This window comes from Lepisosteus platostomus, chromosome 9 (assembly GCF_059453375.1).
Source record: "Lepisosteus platostomus isolate fLepPlt1 chromosome 9, fLepPlt1.hap1, whole genome shotgun sequence".
Taxonomy (NCBI): Eukaryota; Metazoa; Chordata; class Actinopteri; order Semionotiformes; family Lepisosteidae; genus Lepisosteus; species Lepisosteus platostomus.
The window spans coordinates 27,207,899-27,234,011 of NC_142619.1; the positions used below are offsets into that span (position 1 = coordinate 27,207,899).

The 26,113-nt window shown below is 33.7% G+C and overlaps 1 protein-coding gene across 2 annotated transcripts in view; it reads right to left on the reverse strand.

Annotated features, from left to right (window-relative positions):
* Positions 1–841: 841 nt before the first annotated feature.
* The window catches only part of LOC148654691 (thyrotropin-releasing hormone-degrading ectoenzyme-like), a 222,821-nt gene continuing 197,549 nt past the window's right edge, over positions 842–26,113 (reverse strand). For both annotated transcript variants that reach the window (XM_088644538.1, XM_088644540.1), the window contains 6 exons: positions 23,850–23,947; positions 23,594–23,701; positions 14,263–14,430; positions 8,574–8,714; positions 8,184–8,265; positions 842–2,482 (listed from right to left, as the gene is read on the reverse strand). In XM_088644538.1, coding sequence (XP_088500664.1) covers positions 2,339–2,482; positions 8,184–8,265; positions 8,574–8,714; positions 14,263–14,430; positions 23,594–23,701; positions 23,850–23,947 — 741 coding nt within the window. In that variant the 3' untranslated portion in view covers positions 842–2,338. The remainder of the gene's footprint in view (positions 2,483–8,183; positions 8,266–8,573; positions 8,715–14,262; positions 14,431–23,593; positions 23,702–23,849; positions 23,948–26,113) is intronic.

A 26,113-nucleotide genomic window follows, 5' to 3' on the forward strand; every position in this document is an offset into this window, starting at 1 on the left:
GAAATTGTATACAGTATTTGTATCTTGAAAATACAAGAATACTTACCTTGACTCATAAACTTGAACCTTTGGGTTTTTCAGTATTCATAATATAAGGAAATTTTTGAATTGCCTTTAAGACTTTCCTAGTCGATTTTTCATTCATTTATCTCAGAATATTCCAGTTTCATACGTGTTTAACAATTTTGGTTAAAAAGTATGTAAACATCACGTAGGGAGAGATCAACTAATATAAACCATATTTTGACGTGGCACATGATTTTAATGTTATTTAAGACATAAAAACTAGAGCCACTTATTCAAGCCCAGTTTATATGTGAGCCATATAAAAATAAATAATGATAAAATATGTACATAAGTAGGAATCCTCCTACTTGTAGCGGAGGGTATAACAAGAACTCTAAATACTTGCATATTTACAAAAAGAAGTGTTATAGATCATGTCAGGGGTATGCTCTGTAAATCGCCCATCTGTCGTGAGTTAAAGTGAGTTAAAAACACAGAATTCAACTATGGTAGGATAAACAAGTCATTTTTAAATTCTCACAGCATAGACATTTTTTACTTTTGACAATATATCATGAGGGTATTTAAATGCATTTAGTTTAGAAATCATAATCTTTAGGTAGATTTTTAAAAAATGACTTATGTCAGAGAGTAAAATAATCACCATTGTTTTATCTTTGTCTGTCTATTCTTCTATTCTCCCTTTTCCTAGACTTGAATCCACTTAAATATTATTAAAAAGATGCCTATCAAGACAAAATGGAAATTTAATCACAGAGCTAGTATTGTTTTCACATACCCACATCTACACGTCAAAAAGCCAGACAGTGATGCATTACTGTACAAAAATTTATTATCAGAGTTAAAATTCCATATATTTTCTGCTTAAAATACAGAAGATATAGTAATCTCTTTATTTAGAAAAAGCTGCTATGTCAACACTTAGTTTTAATAAATGGGAGAAAAAAAGGATGGAAAGGATTTGTGATGTCTAGACTATTATTCCAGGGTATAAAAACACTCAGATTAATGTTAAAATATAAATAAAGGATACCCTTTTTCTTCATTAACACACTCAAATATTTCAGCCAAACACAGTTAAAATACACATATCGACTGATACTGTTTTTTTCTATTTCAGAACACTTGTAGCCAAAATGGGTTCAACTGCTGGGATATCACATTCAAATCTAGCCTTATAGTAGCTTCAAGAGGGCAAATCACAATTGATCTTCACAAGATACAGCTTATTTGATCATGCCCTTCAGCAGGACAAAAATCATTAAGTGCTATTCTATGCCATGCTGACTGGTTCATGTTGGGCTGCCTATGAATGCTAGTGGATTAACAGATATGAGCTATTCTGCACAGTGGCCTCAGCACTATGATATATAGAGTATATTTTTTTTATCCACACCCCAGGATAACCCCGAACAAACATGAGATAAATCTGTAGTCTGATAATCACAGGATACAGAGTGAAAAAGACACAATTTCCATTAGAAGTCACCTTGTTCCTATTCTAAGGTGTAGTATCCTTTGATTTTTATAATGTTTTCTGCTTGCTGCTTGGACACCAAAATCGATAGGCCTTTAAAATTATGATCTATTCTTCTGTTACGTTTGGCACATGTTATTAGTACTGTTTGCCAGTCAGGATGGCATGGTAGCCATTTTTATACACATCACACAATATTGAACAGTTTCTGAAGCTGATGTAATTCAGGTGGTGCTGCCACCGTGTTTACTGATTATTATTTTACATGGCCTGTCTAAGAATATTTTACCAGTATGAGCATGTGTTTATACTCATTCAGTTGAATATGGAACCTTTTTCATTATTGATTAGTATTTTCCTGTATTGGAACACGGATTGTCATGACAGTTGTTGTGTGTGTATAACAATTGCATATTATTGTCCTTTCTGCTGTTCTTTTCTTTCTTTTTCCTATCTTACACAGTAGTGATTGGGATACACAGGACTGGGAAACGTTATAGGTGAGCATGCTGGGATTTCTGTGAGGGTCTGGACAATCATGCACAAAAAAATACTCAAAAGTGTTTCAACAGATGGTAGATAAGATCATGCAATACTTGGAATCACATTCTTTTGCCCTGTATGTATATGACTGGTGAAGGCAGTGAAAATGTACTGCCCTCTTTTCTTTTTTTTCCCACAGAAAAATTTCTTTTCATGTTGCAGGAAAATAAACAGTTCACAATTTGCAATTCAAATCAAATTATTCTCTGTCTTCATTTTTTTGTGTTTTTTTTAGAGTATAAATGTTTCAAAGAGAGATACCATGCTATAAATATTTATAATTGTCACAGATTAAGTGGTGGGGGATTTCCTAAGCCATTGGAAAAACTGTTCTTCAAAGAGGCTGTGCCATCTCACATTAGCTTCCACAATCTCTACAGCACGTGCGAATGCAGCAGCTGCTCCTCCTCCATTGTTCTGTATAAAGTCCTTCAGCTGAAAAAAAAACACATTATAATGATTCAACAATAAAATAAACACATTATAATGATTCAACAATAAAATAGTCTTCTATAAAGCAGATGTGAGATCACAAAGAAAACCCTACAGATCCTGCCTATTTTAATGTCAAAAGGTTAGTTTTGTATAAATTATCATTAACATAAATGTAAAATCATTACTTACATGCAAGATTGTAATTTGCAAATACAGTCCAACAGTAATTTACACTTAATTTGATCATGAAGGAAATGTTTACATCTATGCAAAAAACCACTCTCCTTTGCAGCCATCAGGAAGAAGACATTAAGAATTCTACACGAGAATTCTCTGTGCACGTTTTTAAAGGTTTCCGTCAATATAATTTAGATAATTCTAAACATAATCTTTTTTTTCCCCTAAGGCCCAGCTAAGTAAAATGTCAGAAAAGGGAACAACATGCAATTCATGATTTGTATTGATCTTTGTAAAGACTTGTACTTAAGTTTAAAGAAAAATCAAAGAACATAATTTTGTAAATACAATGTTCGCTTCAATACTAGTTGTTATACAGTACATCAGAGAAAAACACCCTAAATCCCACAAAAAGCGTAGGAAAAGTAGTTTGCTATGTACTGTAAGTGGTATTGGTGGAACAATAAGTGATACTCTTCTCTCTGGACCAGAGAGACTTTAAACTGACGTTCTGACTGCTAAAGATCCTATGGCACTATTCAGATTATTCAAGAATATGTTGCTACTCCGGCAAGATTTTACAAAGTAGTCAAATCTACTCTGGGCCTACAGAGCGGCTTTAATTGATTAGTGAAATAATCTCTAAGTTTCCTCTCCACTTGAAGACCTACTAGCACAAAATATCTGCCACACATCACCCAGGTGGGTGCCACACTTCAGTGGTGGATGAAGTGTTTCCCTATCTACTGTTTATGTTAAACTCTTTAAGATTAAATACACTATACAAATCTGGGCATTTTTTATCTTATAGGAAACATGATTATCGAGGTAATTTTATTGCAGCTTGACACTTATACACGTATTGTGGTATTAAAATGATTATAGAAAATTAACCACCATGGGTCTAATAATATCACCACTGTTATCATCAGCTTTGCTGTTAGAACAGTAGGTTCAGACATCATGGTAGATCTCATCATAACGCTGTGGGGAATGGCATGCCACCCTCAGTCATGTCTTATATTAAGAAGATAATAAGATAATTGGTTGGGAGACATTTAAAAACCAGGAAGTGAAGGTTTCCATTGGAGTTCTTGGTTTTGAGCGTTTTGGTTTTTTTTATTTTGATGACAGTAAGACGCTTAGCTGCCAATATACAGTATTTATGGAAAGCATAGAGAGAAATATTTAAAGCTCAGAAAGGAGCAAAGGTTTGATTTGTGTTTTGAGTTTAATTACACAATGTAAAAAAGAGCGCCTTTTTTTAACCTTACAGCTGGGTATGATGTGTCTGTTACCTGAAAGCTGCCTATTAAAACATAACTGCTACGACAGCCAATCCCTGGCAGTGTTACAGTATGTCATTAAAAGATGAGTTTTTTTTTTTCTCATAAAAACACAAATTAGAATCTGTTACCCTTTGGGCTTTACCTGAGAAATTATCCACTAAAGTAACTTCAATAACTTAATTTAAAATCAACAGAACATTGACTTTATATGCATTTATGCATGCTTACATACACTTGAAAGGAAACTATGTAGCAAAATAAATGACATGTAGTAGATGCAATATAAAGGTGTGTGCACATTTCCTTATATCTTCTTGCCAAGGTTCATATACTGTATACTTTTTTGGGACACTGTAATGACAGCACTGCCACAGATTTATCCTGTTCAGCAGCAGGACATGCTTTTAAAACACAAACTTCCATACAGAAATTCATCAGATAAAAGAAAAGTGGGAATTAGAATACTGTTAAAAGAGAAGCATTTTAACTTTTAATTTAATTCATTTAGATGGTTTAATTAAATTATTTATGTGATAAAGCAAGCCTTTCTTTGAGAGAGTTGAATTTTTGCCAGAATTTCTCCAAAAGGATATCTTTAAAATGTTCTCTATTATTGCAGCATAAATTGTATTTAGAAAATCATTTTACATCTGTATGATACAGATAATGTAAACTAAGTACTTTCCAAACTAAAGTACACCTTAATGTATTCATTAAAAGTTATTAAATGAAATATGCCATTATTAAAGGAAAAGTGATATTGGAAACATAGGTAATATGACAAGAGTATGGTTATTTTATACACAAGAAAAATAAACTTAAAGGCTTTAAAAAGGCTAATGAGCAACTTAATATTTGTATAATGCACAGCAATCACTGTTTCTCAGATGATATAAGTAGACCTTTCTATGACAACTGTAAAAGCATTTTCTGAGTTACAAATTTAACAGTGATTTTAACCAAGAGCATCCTTTGTTGTCCGCATCAATCATATCTGAACCTTGGAAGAAAATATGTTTTTGCGATACTGAGTGTGTAATATTAATTACAATTTAAGTCATGTATTGAACATTTCAGAGCCATAGCTTTTATGTGTACAAAGATTTAGAGCTAAAGGAATAAATGCATTTTCTAGCCATGGTTTTGGTGGTTGTGTATGTGTGTACAGTACTGGGCATTTGGAATACCATTCACATAAAAAGCTGCTGTATCAAGGAGTAAAACCAGAAGAAACTCTTTTCATACCTTGGTCATGCTCTGATTGAATATGCAGTAACTTCATACCCTTCATAGCCTTTTCATTTCAGACATTTTCCTTTCAAATCACTATTTGCCGTTTTAAACAGTATATTTGTAAATAAGTGGGATGGCATGGCATGGCATTTTTATAGTACACCAAAACAGCCTCAGAGTGCCTACAGCACAAGTCGTCATGTCTCATTCTTACTCCCCTCAGGATATACATTTGCGGCACTACATAACTTCTATTAACTTTGGATCATTTAAAGAAAGAGGGATAAGAGTGTAGAAACAGGAATAAAATGGCAAATTATAATTTACCCTTATAACTTGAACAGGACTACTGTGCTTTTTAGAATTACAGCTATAGAAAAAAATTAGCAACATTTTAAAAATGAAGCATGTACTTTGTAGCCAAATAATTATTCTGTCATGCTAATGCCATTTAAGTTGTTTGAGCATATCATGAGCTGTGTGAAATGCACTTTGCAAATGTTAGGAATTATTCGAATTTGTACAATCTTGTAGGTATAAAAAGGACGTGGGGTAGTAGTCATGCTGCAACAATGCCTTTGCTCAGTGAATGAGAGAGGCCAAGCAGTTTGGGAGCACAACTGACTGGACCGTGACAACAAGAAGCAGCTAGTTCATTTAAGGGCCATCCAGTGTCCAAAATGTTACACCAACTGTTCAATAAGCTGACAGGAAAAATCTGTGAGCAACCAAGACATTTTTAACCATTTACTGTACAGTCACCTAGTGACACAATCAATAATGGAGAGGAACCATCTGAGAGATGACGTCCTCTCTAGTAAATCAGCAAAAAGACCTATACTGTAACTCTAATTACAATCATTAAGGTGCTCCTAAAATGGTGCTCCTAAAAAGTCATATCTCAGAATCAATGAGATTCATAACTGCAATTTGTACATTAATCTGATTGGCATGCACTATTGACAAAGGTTAATGATTTCTGACAAATCATGATACAGCATATGATTTAGTGATGGTATAACATGTGAATATGTAGCAGAATCCAAAAAAGGCTCACTGATACCACTGATATAAATGTGTCCTACAATAATGTTAGCAGCAGTATGATAATGGAGCAAGAGCCTATAGATGTTATCTTCAGAAATTAGCTTGAAGGTATTGATAGTATACTCAATGTTATTTCAGAGTATATTTCAGATTTGTGCTTCCACATATTGCAATCCTATTCACAAAGGGCAAGTGTAACTCATGAACACAGCAACAGGTCACTCTATGCTTGTATAGACTAATTCAAGCTCAAACCTCTGGCAGAAGCCAAGCAGACATTTCAGTTTACAGTGACCACCACCAAATAACTAAATAAATATTTAGATTGATTATGTCAATCATTTGTTGTATTACATGAAGCACAAACTGTAAATAGTTTACGTTGGACTACCTGATTTAAATCCACTGGCTGATACATACAGTACCAAATGTCTTTCAGACTCTTGTAAGAAAGCATTTACAACCTATCTATCTAATGTTTTGTTTAAGTCATGGCTTCTATTACTGTAATGCTTCAGTATATTGTCCAGTTGAAATAGGATGGCCAGCCACAAACACACATCAGCCTGATTGCACCTAAGGGTGATTTAACATTTGGCAGTTAACTGCAAGCAATCTTTCCAAGCTAGTGTAACAGGGATTATTCAGTGTGAGCCTGTTACGGTCATGTAACCCTCTGGAGCCTTTAAGGCATTACAAACTGGGTCAAAAGCAAGTCTTTTAGCTCTTTATATTTGTTTGCTCTAAATTGCAATTTAAGCACTATCTTATGTGCCATCACGTTGTACTAATTGTACAATAGCTGTACAATGATAGCATAATCATTAAAGCAGTATCTCCCTGGCACTGGCTAATTGACAAATGGTTGTAAGAATACCTGTACCTGGTATTTTTTTGTATGAGAAGTATGTGTATTTACAGTATATTATATTTTTAACACATCTTAGATACAATGTGGGCCACCATTGCCATCCTGAGTACATCTTGGTCTTAGATTGATCAACAACTTTTTTTTAATGCCAAATCATAGTTTTATAAACTGTCACATATAAAATCATTTATTTAATGTTCTTAATTATTTACTGCTTATATAATCAGAATTACAGCTACCTAAGTATTCTTAGGTTCTAGCTGTTCTACTTAGGTAGAACAGCTACCTAAGTATTAAATATTATTAAACAGTACTGTATGTAATATTAGATATTTTTTTCCAACATTATTCTCTTGTGGTAAAAGCCATCATGAGTAATTTAAGTTGAATGATTCTGTATTTACTTAATTTATTTTTTACAATTTACAATTATTTGACAGGATTTGCATCTATTTCAGGCATGTTCAGTCCTGGTCTTGGATCTTGCCTTTCAACTCAACTCTTGACAAACATACAGTTTCAACTTGTTATTGGCTGAATTGGACAATAACCAATTAATCACTTCAGTTTAACCACCCAGAGAAGGCTCCAAGGCCAAAATGTTATGTTTCTTTTCTTCTCTTTTCAGCGTGGAATAAACCTTTACTTATTCCTTTGTAGCCTACACATGCTGCCATACCTACTGTACCAACTTGAACTAGTTTAACCACTTCTCCTAGCTCTCCAGAGGCTGTTGCTTTAAGGAGGCCTACAAAACTTCCTGACATAACTGACCTCCAGAACGAGGATGGGACAGCCCTTATCTAAATTAAAATCTCCATTTTAAAAAATGTAGAAATAGTAGAAACTGTCTGCTTATGCGAATATTAATTTTAATTTAAAAGGTAGCTAGGTTATCAACAGTTCACTTGAAGCAAAAAGCCACAGACACCTGGACTTGGAAAATCCTGCATCAACCACCAAGTTATTTTTTCACTTAGCTAAAAATATTCCTGTATCATCAGGATGACTCTCTTCTTGAGGTCTCAGACAGATGGGACTGACAGTTGAAGACTAGAAATGCCAGCTCTCCAAATAAACTTACCTCAATAAGTTCAGCCTCTGTATTTAGAAACTCAGTCACACCATTGATTAATTTGGAGTTCATAAACAAGGCCTCACCATATCTGTGAAGACAATACAGTTTAACAGTAAACGACATATAAGACAGATGAACCTATAAACAGTTATTGTTTTGTGGCCATTGCTGTGCATCACATGTATGATTTAGGTTAGTTAAGAAGTAGAGCCATAGCTATTTTGCCTAAACTGTACCTACAGTTGGTTTAATACAGATTATTGTATAAAAATGCATCTTTATAATCAGTTTAATACCTAAATGTATCTCTATTGAGCTATTTGCTGTAAACATATATTCATCCAAATTAGCTATAATAAAATACATTTACATATAAGGAAAAAATAAAAATCATACCTGGAATTTAAAATGTTCCACTTTTCCCGGAAGAACTTCCAGGCTAAATGCCTTCCATGTGGATTTCGACCTACATGTATAATGACATCTATGACATCCTGATCAGGAACTAGATCGGAGCTCAAAGATAGATTCAGGAGCCTTAAAAAGACAAGAAAGCAATATAACAGATAATTATATAATCTGCAGTCATAAAACATGATTAATAAAACAGTGCATGAATATGTTTAGTACCAGCACTAGTTTTAAAACAACAGGCTAACTTAGAGTGAGCTCTTAGAATTACAGCAGTTCACTATATAGAATTATACAGTTCAGTTTTGGTCCTTATTTGAGTGATTTACTATCCATTAATGAAAGTTAATTGCAGAAATCTATATGGTATTTTATACCTTTCTTTAGTTTTTTTGTAATTTGTGCTATTCCTTGCCTTTTATTTGTATAGTAGTTTCTAATATCTTTCTAAGCTTCCCCATGATTCCAATGTACTCTTACTGTGGCTTTTTACAATAATGTTTCAAAGATACCAAATATTAAGAAATCTGGTGTTGAGGTCTCATAGGTAGAGGTTTCTATAATAATTCTCAGTCTTCTATGTGAAGATTTTTATTCTTTGCCAACATTAAATAGCCTTTTATAATTTTCCAAAGTCTGACTGAATGGATCACTGCAATAAAACCTGCAACCAATAAAACCTAAAATCTTGTTTTACAACACAATAATACAGTATAAAGATAATGTACTGCACTTGTTGAGTGTGTTTAATTTATGTGAACCTTCTAGGTTGGACTGTTTTCTTATATATTTAAGACCTAAAATGGAATTATATCTTCATGAAAGTCTCCATAATGACAAAATATTGGATTACTGAATTTATAAAATGATCCAATGATCCAATGGTAGATACAGTATTCTTGTGTGAATAAGTATATTAACTCTATGTTTCAATATCTGGTGCTCCACGAGTAAAATTACTTTCTTAAAAAAATGTAATTATATCTGGGGTTTCAAACTTTTTCTAAGAATAGTACTATGTCAGCACTTCTTCACTCTTTTTTCTCGTTTTTTAGTTTATGTGTATTCCCACAGAAATGATTAGTAGCCCCCTGGTATACTGTATATCTAGTTAAGTGCCCCTTCTTGCATGAATTCTTGCAGATCTTTCTTTACAACAAATGGGAAGGTAAAGGCATACAATTACAGTTTTGTTGAATCGAAACAAAGTTTTCCAACCACAATAAAATGTGAGCAAATTTAAATTATGCAACGGAAATGAGAGCAATAAGAAAAGTAACCACAGACCACAACAATGTTCCTCATTTTCTCCATATGCATCTACATTGAGGTAGAGATCCCTTAAAAATTCATGCAAAGAGGAAAATGACCCCTTCAGGTCACAGAAGACGAAACCAGACTCCCAAGCTTTCCTGTCAATTATGTCACTATTACTATCTACGACCCACATGCTACGAGTAGATGTTAAACCTCTGTGTGTTATACGTGGTCTGCATGAATAATAACAAAGTGGTGGATGCTGAGAAGACAGCAATCAATACTTAATAGAGAAGAAGATATTTCAAGCCACTAACACCAGCTGTGATATTTTGTCTCTGCTATCTCTAATTTTATGGCTCTACAACATATACCTGTTGAGTGTGTTAGTGTTTCTCACATTGTTTGATTTTATCAGGTGTGGGTTAATTTTTGTTTATATATAGAAATACTGTATGAAATCCACTTTACTAAGATGAATCAATAAATGCCAGAATCCACCTATATATGGATCAGATATATAAGACCACCAGTTTGTTGTATCAAATCTAGGAAGCAATAGATTTAAAAATGCATCATTAACATCACTGAGTTTGCATCATGCAGGTGAATGCTTTCAAATTTTCAAGTTGGTCAGCTGCTGGAGAAGGTGCAGGCTGTAATTTAAAAAACAGAAGACAAGCCAGCCACTGAAAAATTACAATTACGTACTTGGCAAGCACAAGGTCAAATGATAGTTGTAGCGAATATTATTTAGTTTACACAACAGTAGCCTTTTACAGGAAAGACAGAAAAGTGTACATTAAAATAAACCCTGGCTTTCAAGGTGTCATTCCAAATATAAAGGAGTGCTCCACGGCCCATAGAAGGGCCAGGCCATCCTCACCATTTGAAATGAGCTAGCGCTATGCCTCAGAAGTAGCCTAATCGACACCGGTAATCAGAGAAAATACGCACATACAAGCTACAAACATGGCTTTACAAAGACCTTATATTGATTACAGAAGGAGTCCAGTTAGCACCTCACAAAAAAATTATTAATTAAGATAAATATAAGAAAAATGCTCTTTCTTTTTTATATCTCATGCACTTAACGCAAGTCTTGTCAAAAACAAAACTGAACGGGTGGAATCAAAACCAACTGAAATTTTTTACAGAGGGTCGGGGTAGCCTTCTCTACCAATGAACTTATGAAGACATTGAGAAAAAAAAATATGCACAATAACTATCAAAACAATAATAAAACAGACGTAGATGTTAACTCCCCATCCATTACATTATCTTTAACAGGTAGATTTTCCAATGGACGCATGAATGCACTGTCACTCATTAGCCTACAACTAGCCTGGTAGTAAACACGCACATCTTCTTTCTGGCTCACTCAGCGAAAGGACTGGTGCTGTTTGACAGATACCAAATGCTGGATGTTGGGCTGCAGAGATGTATTTTGTTTGGCTTTAAAGCCTCGTTTGATTACACTTCGGGACACACAACACACAGTGGCAGTGACTCATTCTCAGTTCCCATGCATGTAAAGCCCAGAGTCAAGTTCTCACTGCTATACATGTATTTTCTCTTCTTTAGTTTGGATTTTGGGTTATTGTTATAAGACACTGAAGCGGTTTCTTTGCTTGTAGATAGGCCTTCCTCTATGTTTTTCCTTGTAAGAGAACCAAACGCAGGCCACTTATCCTTGATGTGAAGGGTAATTAGCAGTTATACTACATTTTGATTTAGCTTTCTTGTGACATCACATACAATGGTGCTAAATGGCGGTCACATCGGTCACGCAGCATGCTAAGTCATAATACCTGTATATATGAAATTTTTATATTATTTAATTTATATTACATATGATGTTATATATTTACGACTCTTTTACAATTACAACCAGCATTCAGCACCAGCGACAGCAACTGGAATTGTTAAAAACACTTAACATGCTATCACTGTGTTTGGAAACGCAAATTTCACATCTTTTTTGACCAAATACTGCAGTACGTCAGATGGAGTGTTAACTTCATTGGAGAGCAGATGAGACAAAAACTTTAATTCAGTTGCCAAATCTCCGCCATGTCTACTTAAAACAAGGCAAGTTCGTTGCAGGCTTCAATTGAATTATCTCCGGTATTTTTTATGTAAAACAAAATGCCAAAAAGACATCTGAATTCGCTCAAGAAATAAAAATGTTCCTCTGTCTCACTGATAACAGTGTCCAGTAAGCAATTGAAAAAGTTCAGTTTAAACTTTTCTAATTGTCTTTTCTGTTCTTTGCATTTCTCGCTACCGGACTTACATTTCTGGATCGCTTTCATGTTGCACACTAACGAACATAGTTTAGCTAAATGTAATAATAACAATAAGCTAAGCTTGTCTATTGCTCAGTCTTGCAGAAGAACAAGATGCGTTATCCAGTTCTACATATTCTGGAATGAACGCGCCAATGACCAATTGCAAAACATTCACGCAGCCAATAACTCATTGTGTTTCATTTTAAAATATGCTAGACTACGAATTCTCATTCATTTCTTTTACGGATGGTCCTTTTTTTAAAAAAAAGCTGTCATTTTAATGACTTTAGCAACGGGCCCCCCTTAGATCTGGGCTCGGGTGCAGTTGCACCCATTGCACCTCCTGTAGCACCGACCCTGATTGCAACAATCATTTGAGGGCCAAGGCCCACAAGTTGAAAAACACTGTATTAGACTATACTTAAATTTGAGCAATATTATTACATCTGGATTGCAAAAAAAGTGCTTAGAAATGTATGAAGTCTTTAAAAGTCTTGAAAATAACCACTGAGGCACATTTCTTAATTACAGAAAATCAAACTTACAAAACCAAGAAACCAAAACCAATATACATCACCAACAGGTGATGAAACTATCTCAAAAATAAGCTTGTGAAAGAATAATTCATGTTGGGTTTAAAAACATCCTATGAGTCTGTGGCTCTTTTGGGACATTGTTCTAGACTAGAGCTTTAGGTGAGCTGTAAAAGGAATTGTCAACTGCCAAGTGAGGAGAAAAAGTGGGAACATTTAATAAGTCGGTACAAATCATCAAAGGTTGTGTGGAAGAGAGTAACTTACAGCTAACTCATCGGTTACATACTGAAGAAACATTCCTTGTAGAGTGAAAAGAAGAGTAGCTCATAAATAAATTCCCTCTATGGCATATGAATACTGCTAGTTTATAAAAACCACACAGAGTAATGACCTCCAAAAGGTCGTGCCTGCTGGCTCTTCACAAATATTTAACTTGAAACTGATGATTTCTTCAAGGTTCATCCTCTTTCTTGCTCATCTGCCTAAAAGGTGTGACTGATTAAATAACATAAAAAGGATGTCATCTCAAATAAGAGGTCTGTTTTTACCATGGGGATATGTGCTTTTTATAAAAATGTGCAGTTGCCAGGTATATCAGAGAGAGAAAGTCAAGGTTTAATACCCTCGTCCCTAGTGAATCATGATATGAAACCCAAAAAGGAAATAAAGGGCAAATTAAAGCAAAGACACATGATGTGTTCATTGTACACAGCCTCAACAGAGTCGTTCAGTTTCAAGGATGTTCTGTTCTAGTACTGTTCCTACATTAAAGCACTAGTAATATGTTTGAGCGCTTCTATGTGGTTTAGTCTGGAATGACTGTTCAGGGATATAGCAGTACGCTGTAAGCATTCGTATTAGAGAAGTGAGAGCCAACAGTCCCTCATTAAAGTAGCTTTCCCCTACTGGTGAGTTAAGTTTTAAATTGAATTTATCCAAGGAACTTTTCTTCTTTTCAAAATTTAATAGATTGCCATTTCCAACACAGAAATAAACATTTTTAACAAGCTTATTCACAGTATGTTGAATTCTAATGGGAATTAATTCCGTAGCAAAGATTAAATCAATGTTGAGTTTTATTTTTTGCTTAGTGGTTATTAAATTTGATAATTTAATAAGTTTCCTTGTTATTCAGTTGGAAATCCAAGATAAATTAGTTTCTGACAGTGTGTTCAATAAACCTGGTTATTTGTCATGTAGTTTCCATTGCATTTGCTACAGTATGATAATATGAGCTGACTACAGTTAATAGAGTAGTATATTGATATTAACTGTGTAAAATCAACCTTATCTTTAAAGGTAATTATCAAAACATTAATATTCACTATCTACCAATCATTGTTAGTATAAATTACATTAATTGCCCTCTGCAGTCATGTGACTTAAAAAGAAATAAGATAAATAGAAATATACAGGACTGTGTTGTGAAAATGGTTTTGGCATGTGCCACCATTGTGAAAACTATCCTTACAAACAGGAATCATAAAATGATTTTATGTTCTATTTCCTGTCTGAATATTGTACTACATCTGAATCAATTGGTTTTAAGTTCAAAGAGTCTAAACAGATTTGACCTGCTCGTTTACTTACCTATTCAGCAAAAATGTGTTATCACTGCAAGTCAGGGCCTCTAGCAGTACCTTTTTTTCAGAGATGGCAGCTGTGGAGTGAAATTTCATCCAAATGAACTCCCAGACATCCTCATCCATTAGAGACACTCCAGTGCAGTAAACAATGTCTCTGACATTTGGTGGGATTCTGTAAGGATATCAATAGCATTAATATTTTAAAGATCAATGCATGACAATGAACATAGGGGAAATAGTAAAGGCTTTAAAATTGAAACCTGGGTCACATCTTGAAAGTGTTGTGTTACTTGCTCTTAATCAGCATTTGATCCAACTGAGAGAAGAAAAATAGTAATAAAGAAACCATTAATAAAACATCGGACATTCCTGGAAACTAGCTTTTTTTCCCTGAGAGAAACCAAGCAGTATCCTTTTATAGAATAAGCAATCATTTTTTCTTGATTCCAATTCATGACATTTTATGCCTTTTTTGATTAATGTTGTCCTTGTAATTTAAAAAAAGTTTCACAGCAAGTGATAAGTTGTTATCTCATCTAAGTAAAAGCCTATGGTTCCTTATGAAAATGGAGTACTTATGTTTTCTTAAAAAATACTATATTTAATTTACACCTTCTGAAGAGCATTAAAATTAATTTTAAATCGACATTAAAAGACACATGATTAACCTGACAGTGTCAAATAACCATAATTGAAAATGTATCAGCTCCATTAAAGATGATTGTATCAAGATAATTCTTACTGAGAGAGGTGAGTACTGTACACTATGCCTGGTATTTGATTTAATTTCCAACTTAACTGCAAAGAAAGATATAGGCTATAAGATCAGCATAGACTTTCGGTGAAAGCACTTGGTATTAAGGTGGGGTTCTACAGAATAAAATCCAAAGCAAAAAACACATGCTTTAATATAGTAGCATGACATTTTCATATCTGCCACCGCGTGTGTGGTAAAACACCAGTCATTGAACATTATTCAAAATCTCTAGTGATTCACTCAGTCTGAAGGTTAGCGTACAATTATAAATGGCATAATAAACTTATTTCATTTAAAATATGAGGGACAAGTGATACATGTATATGTAATTTCTTCTCTATCCTCGGTAATATATTGGTAATACCTTTGTTTTAGTGTGCATCTAAAGTCACTCTATAATCTAAGATCACAAACATAATAAAATAAAGCTAGGACCCAAAGGATTTTACACTGTTGAATCCACCAGTAACATTCAATTTATGTATTTCATTCTCCCTTAAAGCAAAACTGGTCTCCACTGAGCCATAATCATATATTATGGTCAAATGAAATAGACTAGTTGGGATTCACATCAATAAAGCCAGTTATGTTCCAGTCTTGTCCTGTTTCACCCCCCGCAAAGCCAGGTTTTCTGTTTCTAGCACAAAAGAATCGGCAAGAGAATCTGTAAGATCAAATGTGTGCTCAAAAACATTTTCAAACACTGTTTAAACTGCATACTTATTTTACTGATGATTTTAAATTAGTACAGTATAATACTGAGGTAGAATTACTTAATATATAGTGATAACTTGCATATTAATCATCATGAATACCTGTCTAAACAATGACTTACTTTGAACACATCTCAAGACCAATGTTAGAAAAGGTCAGCTTACAGGTACACTGTACTTTGACACAGTTAATGTAAGATATCTATCCTGGCAAAGACCTTGAGCTGAAGCTCAAAGTGAATTAGAAAGATAATGCCCATATACGACATGCGTGGGTAATGATGTTAGGAAGTGAAGTGAAGCACAGCAGGAAATTGTCAATTCCAAAAAATATATATTTTCCATGAAGAATGACAACAACACTTTCTTATTTCAAAATGTTTTGTTAGACATGCTCTGTAGCTACCATATGTAAGGTACATACAGTGGCTTCCAATAGTATTGTAATAGCAAAATCTAAAACATATTTTTGCTTTACATTCAAGCAAATTGCATTTCTGTTCATGAGATTAATATTAATTAGAAATAATATATTATATATTTAATATATACAGTATTACAGAGTATGTATTAATTATTGTACATACTGTATGCATAATTTGGTCATATAAGAACAAAAACATACTTTGTGTTCAATGATTTCAATTGACCATAAATCTTAGGACACATTTACTTAAATTAATGTAGAGTGTACAAATCAGTTTTTGATTGTAATAACTGCAAGATTCCATGTAGTCAATTGTGTGTTTAACAGTTTTGCCCCAGATCTATTGTACTGTATGTACATATGTTACCAAAAACCAGACATCTGTGTTTTAACTACTGTATGAATTCTGATTCAAAATACAGCCTCAAAATCATTCATAAAGTGATTCATAGTCTAGCAGCTATTTTTAATGGATCTGGTCTTTGCTTAAATCCAGGACTGTATAGCAGAGGCAGTGTGCATGTACCTTATATTCACAACATGGTGGGTAAAACATAATCAAGTCAAAAGATAGTTAATTCATTTTAGGAATATTACTTACAGTATAAAGCTCTACTGGAATGTTAATATTTACCCAGGACTATGTATGAGATTCTCCTGTGATCTCCAAATCCAAATATCAAGTCTGTACATGTAAAGTAATTAAATTTAGCTCTGTTGTAAAGACTATAAAAGATGTAAAAAGTGTTTGAAGTGTTTGAATAATTGAGAAAAATACTTACAAAAGATAACAATAATTTACATTTTAACATGGACTTAACTGACTTTTATTAAATGCTAACAGAGCAATTACACCTACAGAATGTACCACTGATTTCAATAATAAGCTAAATGTTTTACTTTCAAGAACAGTGAATGTTAAGGAGGTGCAGTGTGCTTCCTTATTATGGGGGTATTACCTTTTTAAGTCTTGTATTTTATGGAAAATTATACATTTTACGGAGCAAGTAGAGTGACTCAGGTGTCCTAAAAACCACACAGCAATCCCTGAAGAACTACAGGATCACAAATGTCAAGGTTAATAGACTAAGGTGCAGTCTGATTAGCATAAACACACATTTTATTTGAAGCAGTCACTTCAGTTTTTATCCAAATATCAGATACTGTATATAAGAGCTATCCATTGTAATTACATGTTATCTGTCTTAAGTAAAATTAATCTCTTCAGCAATCACGCATACAGTACAACTACCTTTTAATGTCTGACTTGTGAAAATGCTTTTCAAAGTTTTCTAATTGTGCCTTGGGCTTCTTGTTATTCTCTGCAGGAATTTTAATTGCATTGTGCAAGTCTTTTCCCAGGCATCATTCACCCAAAATGTATCTAAAATGTATCTCAATTTCTTAGCTAAAATGACATGATGACATTTTACAAACTAAATTAAAATGTTTCAATGACAGCATCACTGCACAAAGAGTAAATACCACAGTAAAAATATAGCATAGACTGGGTATAACTCTGAGAAAGGTCTGTGAAGCTAACAATATTGAATTATAAGGATTCACTTTTGCCTGACTATGATACTAAAGTATTTTTATACTGACTATATACTGACTATGACTAAAGTGTTTTTCTTGTACCAAAATTTTCATGTACTGTATAAGATTCCAAATCTTATATGAAAAAGTAAAAATATCAACAGTAAGCAAAAAGTACAATAGATGTAAACTGTACAATGGATCAAATAAAAGTAATGGGCAGCAATGTTTCCGGAAGTTGGAATACAAGAAGTAAAAGTGTAATTCAGCGCAGTTTATTCAGAACAGCCCTGGACAGCTGAGGAAAGACAGACAACGGCGTTTTTCCACCAACTCGACTTTCAAGCACTTTGGAAAACATTTTGTAAAGCAGGAACAGCACATATTCCAAACAACCTCTTTGTTATGATAAATGTCACATTAGGACAAGGGCACTGCATACAGTATATTTTAACACACAATGAAAAGGGCAGGCGTAGTATAAAGGTATTTTAAACACTAACACAGAATGTAAATTCTGATGTCCAGTTTCTCAAGGATGTCATTTAATGTCATTCTTTCTAGTCAGCTAAATAAGAATACTACACCACAAGTTGTCTGCCCTCTCTTTTTAACATGAAGAGAACAAATTAAGGTCAGACAACAAAAACCAAGCTCCACATTGAAAGTTCACTTTTAAAGTACAATTATACTGCATTCAATTCCATTTGCATATAACGTTCTACAGTGTCTTGGTATAGAAACTATATTTTCCAGATCTTTCAAATAGACATAAGTTTAAAAATAAACGTAAGGGTAGATTGTCATAGATTCAAGAAAGGACCTTTGAAATTAATCAAGTAAGAAATGTTGCATTTTGCAATGGCCAAGTCAAAGTCTGAACTTAAACCCCATTGAAATGTTATGGCAGTAACTAAAGCCAGCTGTTCATGCAGAAAACCCTCAAATGTCACCACCTTTAAGCAGTTCTTTGAGGAAGAAAATATGAGGAAGAATGGACCACAAACTATGTCGTAATGATGAGATACTGATAAACAATTACAGGAAACATCTTTTTGAACTCATTACTGATCAAGGAGATGACACCAGTTACTGAATCTAAAGGCTCACAAACGTATTCACATGTGAATATATACCAGTGGATATTTTGTTATTTAATTAATCCAAATATACCTTATGTCTTTGTATAGAATGTTTAATTATATTATATTAAATTATTAATCTATTACATTAAGGCTTTCATGAAACTTTAATAACATTTTAGGTCTAAAATATAAAAAAGAATACTAAAAGTCTAGGGGATTGGCGGACTTTTTCTTCTAATACTTCTATATAAAAATGGTTTATCAAATCCATGTTTTTTTTTCTTCTAGCTCTATGTATTCCATATGTACAAATTGGGTTATTATTGGTAATTGAATTCTTAAATTATTCAATAAAGTGACCACATGGATGTACTGTATATGGGTATCACCTATTTTCATGATGTATCATGATGACATTAGATTGAAGACAGGAGTGAATGTATTTCAGTGTGAATGTAAATGTAAATGTGAATGTGAATGTTAAAGGAAATGTTGAAATGTTTTTGCCATTCTTGAGAAAAACATAAAATGTATTAGGAATTATATTTTACAGACTGTGTCCAGGTTAAAGAGATCAATTTGACCCTAAGCAGTTCGGTTCAGTTGTTGTTTAACTATTTAATGTTGAATTTGTAGTAATATTTTAGTCAGAACCATCCTTATTTTAAAATAACCATGTCTTTTCAAATAAGTGCTCATTCAATAGAGAATTTTACATGCAGCTGATTACCTTATTCTCTGGTGGAAACTCAAGTCACATTAAATCCATGGGCCACCTGACACATTTCAGAGCCTTTAATTTGGAACTAGAGTAAAAGGCAATTACGCTTTCATTGGTTGGTTATCCTTAGATTTGTCATTAAAACATATCCAAGCTGATCAAATAGGATGGGAAGGGATGTTAAAAGTGTGAGTGTAGAATCTTACATTCAAAGTGCTGAGAAAGATGACCCTAACGTTAAAGTAAAAATAGAAAATGCTTTTAAGATTTATAGTTAAAATAAAAACAATAAAACTAGACACTTTTGGCAGTGTTTTACAGGGCAAAACTGACTATTTGTCATAATAAAAAGATTAGATTTTACATCTACAGGTAACTACCAAATTTAAGGAAAAACTTGAGTACATGGAGGATACAAAGTACAGTATATTGAAAGCAGGTGCTTCCAAACAGGTGTGGTTCTTCAGTTAATGAAGCAACTAACATCCCATCATGCTTGGGGTCATGTATAAAAATGCTGAGCAGGCCATTTGCCCATTATGTTGTCTTCCATGGCTAGAAGAAGAGATGTCAGTTTTTGAGAGAGGGAGAAAGGGGTGATCTTTGGGGCACATTTGGCAGGAGCTTCAGTGATGCAGTCCGCTCAACTTGCTGATGTTTCTCATGGAACAGTGACTAAGGTGATGTTGGCATGAAAATCTGAGGGAAAGACATTATCAACTAGTGGCAACTGCCGACAGAAGCACATTCTGCTCGACCATGATGTCCTTGCACTGGTTCAAGATGCACATCAAGACTCTGTATCAGAAATGTCAATATAAGGTTTACTTTAATCAAGTAAAGTCTGTTGAGAGCTTCATGGAGGGAAACTATGGTTGGATTGCGAGACGGAGGTAAATGCCAATAAATTCAAAGCCTGATGGGAGAGGAATTTTCCAGAATGTCAATGCCCCCATCCACAGGGGTCCATAAGTGGTCACTGAATCATTTGATGAAAATGATGTGAAGTATATGTTTCTATTCAAAAGCAATTACATGATTTCAGTTAGAAATTCCCAGATCAAAATGTATTGCTACTGAATAGTCCAAATAAACTCTACAGCTTGTTTGTAGCTGTGTAGACAATGCTCTGCACTGCAATATAGTTAATGTATACTTTACTGTGGTAAGTAATATATTATTCCTTGCAAATGTCAATACTTGTAAAATAATCAACTTATGCCATTGATGACAAGTTATTTCTTAATATACCTCCTCATAATAAAATATTAAAGTGGAAATACATACAGTAAATGTCTATAAAAGTCTGGTCTCATATTATCAACTTAAATTATTTCTAATAAAGTTTTAAATAATGCTTAAATATTAACACAGAGATTAGCCTTAGGGATTAAAAACTCTGCAAGTTAGATACTAAACCTTAAACAGTGGTCTTATCCAAATAAGACTAATTCTTTTTTTACTGTCCTGTTTTCTTACTACCAAGATGCACATGACTGACTGCATCCTATCAATTTTTATACTTTTTATCAGAAGAAGCACATTTGTATTTACTGTTTATTGGAAAACTGATTCAAATGTGGTTGTACATTAGATACTGTGGATATATTTTGAAATGTGGTTGAAATTTTCCAATCTGTGTCACCCCACTTCAGATTAGAAATTCTACCAAGAAGCTTCAAGATGAGACATTTTGCTGTGGACCACAGGAGAAATCAGACCTAGCAACATTAGAACAATAGCAATAATGTTCATGAACAAACGGGACATGAAAAGAGAAAAAATAAGATCTGAGGCAATAAAGAATAAATAAAGGACTGCCAGTCCTACCTCATTTAACTTCCCCTTCATCTGATACTAATTGACACTATGTGTATGAGGGAATTAAAATAAAATTGCAATCTGCACAAAATGAACTTGGCTTAATACCTTTGAAAGAGCAGGTCTTTACACATTATATTGCAACAATATCAAAAATCTATAGAGACTTTAGGAATTCTTTTTGATGTACAAGTTAATCTGTTGTGCTGTTTTACAGTACCTGCATTTCATATTGCAATATTTCATATTGATATGCCATTACACTAGGCATAGCAAGACATCCTTTTCAACCTTTTCAGTGAGATACAAACTATGAATTTAAGAAATTCATTTCTGTTTTGCAGAAAGTGTCACAGACACTTTGACATGGGAAACACAGAGTGAGATTCAGCACAAATAAACTTGTTTTGCCTCCTACATTACTTCACCGTGTTGTCTAGATTAAGGGAAGAATGCAAAAATGGAATAAGCAGGAGCTCATACAGTATGTGTGATAATCCAAATAGTGGACCTTCTCTCCAAGAGGCTTAATGCAAAAACGGCAAGAGACTTTGTATCCAAGGCAACAACATAAAATCACACCAATGAGAAATGGATGTCAATATTAATGAGCAATATGTAATTAGCATTTCAAATATATGCTGGAAAGTTCCATGTGAAGAAGGTAAAAATAGTATTGAAAATAATCAGATTTGTTTTTTTTCCTACATGAAATATATTAGATATTCTACTCTCATCATTGCCTACGGTCATCCAGTAGTTTGCAATTCAAAGATATATGATCAGGGTAAGCTGTTTGTAGCTGATTCTACAATAGAAGCTAATTCATCAGAGTGCCAGACTGATGGAGCTATCTGCTGTTTTTCTCCAAAATGAAAATTCCCCTCTCCTGTGGTTTGAACATATATGAAGTTCTATTTTTCTATATAGATAATTTTGTATCCGGGTGTCAAGTTATCAAACAAGCTATATGAGATAAAAAGACGTAAGCTGTGTAAAAGTATTAAAAAGCTCATTGAGTAAAATCTTCCATTGGTTGAGCAAGATGACTCCTACAAGAGTGAACATCCAGTTGATTCATTTGTTAGTTGTCAAATTTCCAAAGCAGTTGGTAAGTTGGGTAACAACAGTCTGTGACTAAGAGAGGGTAACGGCAGCTGTGGACACCCCAAATGTAGTCAACATCAGGGGTTCCCAGATCTTGCCAGTGGGACCTACATGCCTGCTTTGTCCCAGCTGTGCTTTCTGTTTCATTATTGGACCCTTGGTTTAACTACAGTAACATTAATCTGAACTTGTTTTCTGTTCCTAAAATGTCAGAGATTCCCTTACATTTTATATTGTAGGTAACTTACAATCTCCAATTTTCAAGTCCAAAAAAATGTGTAAAGTTTGGCTAGATTTGTTAGTTCGGTTAAAGAGTCAATCAAGGTTAGAGCTTTTTTGCAGTGATCACAGCAGGTGAGTGTGTTCCCAGGACAAGGCTGTGAACCCCTGATCTAAGCATGCACTCATTTGATCTAGGATAAGTCTCCTAGGGAAATTCTTAGAAGTCTGGTTCTATATTCTTTAATTGTGCCCATAAGTGAAACAGGGACTCTTGAAAAATCATGCTTTTTATCATCTGATTACTGAAATCACACATAACAAGTCCAGCTCATTCTATCAAGAAACAATGCCATATTATCTATGTAAAACATGTTGATATGCATGTTAAAATACAATATACTGATTGAGTTATTGCCAATTACTGTAACCAATTCTGGTAAAAATCAGGGAAAGATTTAGGAAAATTACACAATGCATTTACTGTACCTTTCTTTACATAATACATAAGCTACATAATAGGTTGTGTGATAAATGAATCATAAATACATTTTCCATAATGATATTTAATATTAAAAATTCAATCTAAAAATAATCTAAAATAATATTGATTTCCACCATGTTTTATCTTGAATTCATCACCATCACTGCAAATGTTGAAATTGGTGTGAACTGTATTCACAGTGTTTAACTAATATGGATAAGTTTCTTTAATGAGAAAAAACTTAAATGCTTCTGTTTTCCAAGACTAAACATCACAAACATGAGAGGTTCTCTCTGACGGTATGGTATATGGTTATCCACTGAAAACTAATACTGTAAATATTCATGCAAAACATGTCTTTTGGCTCCCTCACATAAAGAATACCCATGGGTTAAGCACTTCTGCTGGCATGTGTGGTTTTACTTTGGCACTATGCATCTTCTCACAATGTGATCCTCTCACCTGTTTTTATTGCTTGATATCCATTCTGAAATGAGAGTGGCAGCCTGCCGATGACAATGTTTGTTACCAAAGCTGCAGGCTAACATAATAATTTCTCGCCGTAACTCCCTGTGGTAGAATAATAGGAGAGGGGTTATTGTTGTTCTTAAATAATAATAATAATAAAAATTATAATAAAAGAGCTTTATGCTATGTAACTCAAAAGCAACTGTACAAAAGCATAAAGAAAGAACAGATAAAGGAAAATGAACAATACTCAGTCTGGTAGGCGGCAGGAACAATGGAGGCATTTGGAGAATTTATGGGCCACCCAAGCCTATGATACACTGAGGCCACTTGTTTCAAAACGTAGTCCTGTTAATAAGTAAACAAAACAAATCAATAGGTTAAACACATTAGGTGGTGTTGGACTTTTGAAAAAAATATTTAACATGCATTTGACATTTGATAACAGCTGGTTAATAACATGTGGAAACCTATACTATTATACACTTGCAGATTTTTTCTGTTTTCCGTTTTAAAATTTTGACATGAAGAATATTTTTTCTGGATAAAAGAAATAGAAGTACCAAAAATGGGAACATTTAAGTGTTTTATTAAAGGGGTACAGTACATAAATTAAATGACTAAAACATATAATAAATATATATATGTATGTATTCGTATTTAATATATATTTAAAATATACTATAATATAGATATAGGAACAAGTAATAGGTTCATTCCATGCTGAAAAGAGAAGAAAGGAAACACGACGTTTCGGCTGTGGAGCCTTCCTCGGGTGTGAAGAAGCTCCACAGCCGAAACATTGCGTTTTCTTTCTTCTCTTTTCAGCATAGAGTAAACCTTTACTTGTTCCTTTGCAGCCTATGCATGCTGACGCACCTACCCACCTGTAATATATATAGTATATATCATAATAAAATATTATGATGATATTACATTATATTAAATTATGCAGCATTTAGTAATGGAAGGGTTTTCTCTATGTGCAATACATAATATATTAAATATACTAAACATGCTAAATGTATGGAGTATACATAAATGTTACAAAAAATACCATTCAAGGTTATGATGTTTTAAGACATTCAGTTGTTATGTATTATGGGAATTAACATTTCACTGTTCTCTTTAAAAAGTACAAGTAAAAAATGTTGAGAACTTTTGTTAGATTTTTACATTACAGAGTAATTTACGGGTATTGATAATTTTACAGTATGGTAAAATGATAGTAATTGTACCATACTGTACATATGTATGTTAATGGAACATGTTATGGTTTATGGTGTTTTTTACCCAGAATAAAGTTTCAAAAGAGACTGAAAAGTCATGTACCTGTACAAAATAAAAGAATGAAAAAGGAAAAAATCATTAGATTTAAATTATTTCATAATGTTTAATTTCATTTAAAGCTTGTATAGAAAACATTTTTTAGTCTACAGTATATATAATTAACTAAACAGCTTTTTTGTACATACTCTGCTGAGACAGAGTTTGTGAAGCCCAAAGATAAATACAATAAACCCTCAGTTTAACAGACTTCAGAATTCTTTTCTGCTAAAGGAGAATTTTACGTGCAATAACTGACACAGTAAAAAACAATAAATTACATACAGTATTTTGTTCAACATAACTTTAAGTACAGTAGGTAGAAAAAGCATGAATATCAATAATGTCTGATAGGGTAGGGCAACTGGTATACAGTAGGTGTTACCATGGGTGTTGTTTATATTTTGTATTTTATGTTTCAGTGTTTTTTTTAATTATATAAATTATATAGTGATTTAAGGAAATCTAGGAGGATTTACGAAAATAAATTATTGATGTTCATCCATCTAGGAAGGGTTATAAAACCATTTCTAAAGATTTGAAAGAAGGATTTGACAGTTCCACCAATCAACTGTCAGACAGAAAATTAAAAATAGCAATTTTCCCAAAAATCAATTAACCTACAGTACCAGTATGCCTTTGGACTGTGGGAGGAAACCAGAGCTCCCAGCGGAAACTCATGTAAACACGGGGAGAACATACTGTACAAACCCCAGGTATATACATAGCTCCCCAGGTTCAGGAACTGGACCAAGGGCCCCAGCACTGCAAGGCAACAATGCAAACCACTGTGCCACTGTGCCACCCTGCAGAAAGCCACGGCTCTACAAAAAGAATATTGCTGCTATTTCTGCCCATATGAATTCCCAAAGCGCACAAAGGGTATCCAAAAGGCTTGTTGAAAAATGTTCACTGTGCAGGCGAGTCAAAGGCAGGATTCTTTGGACTTGGTGATAAATGTTTTTGTGGCAAAAAACAAGCTTTCCTTTCAAACAATGAACCTCATCCCATCCCTCAGGTATGGTGGTGGGAGTGTGATGGTTACGGGCTGCTTTGCATCCCCAGGACCTGCATGGCTGGCCATCATTGACACAACCATGAATTTCACATTATATCAGAAGATTTTAAAGGAGATTGTCATGCCATCTGACTGTGGCCTAAAGCTAAACTGAAAGTGAGTCTTGCAGC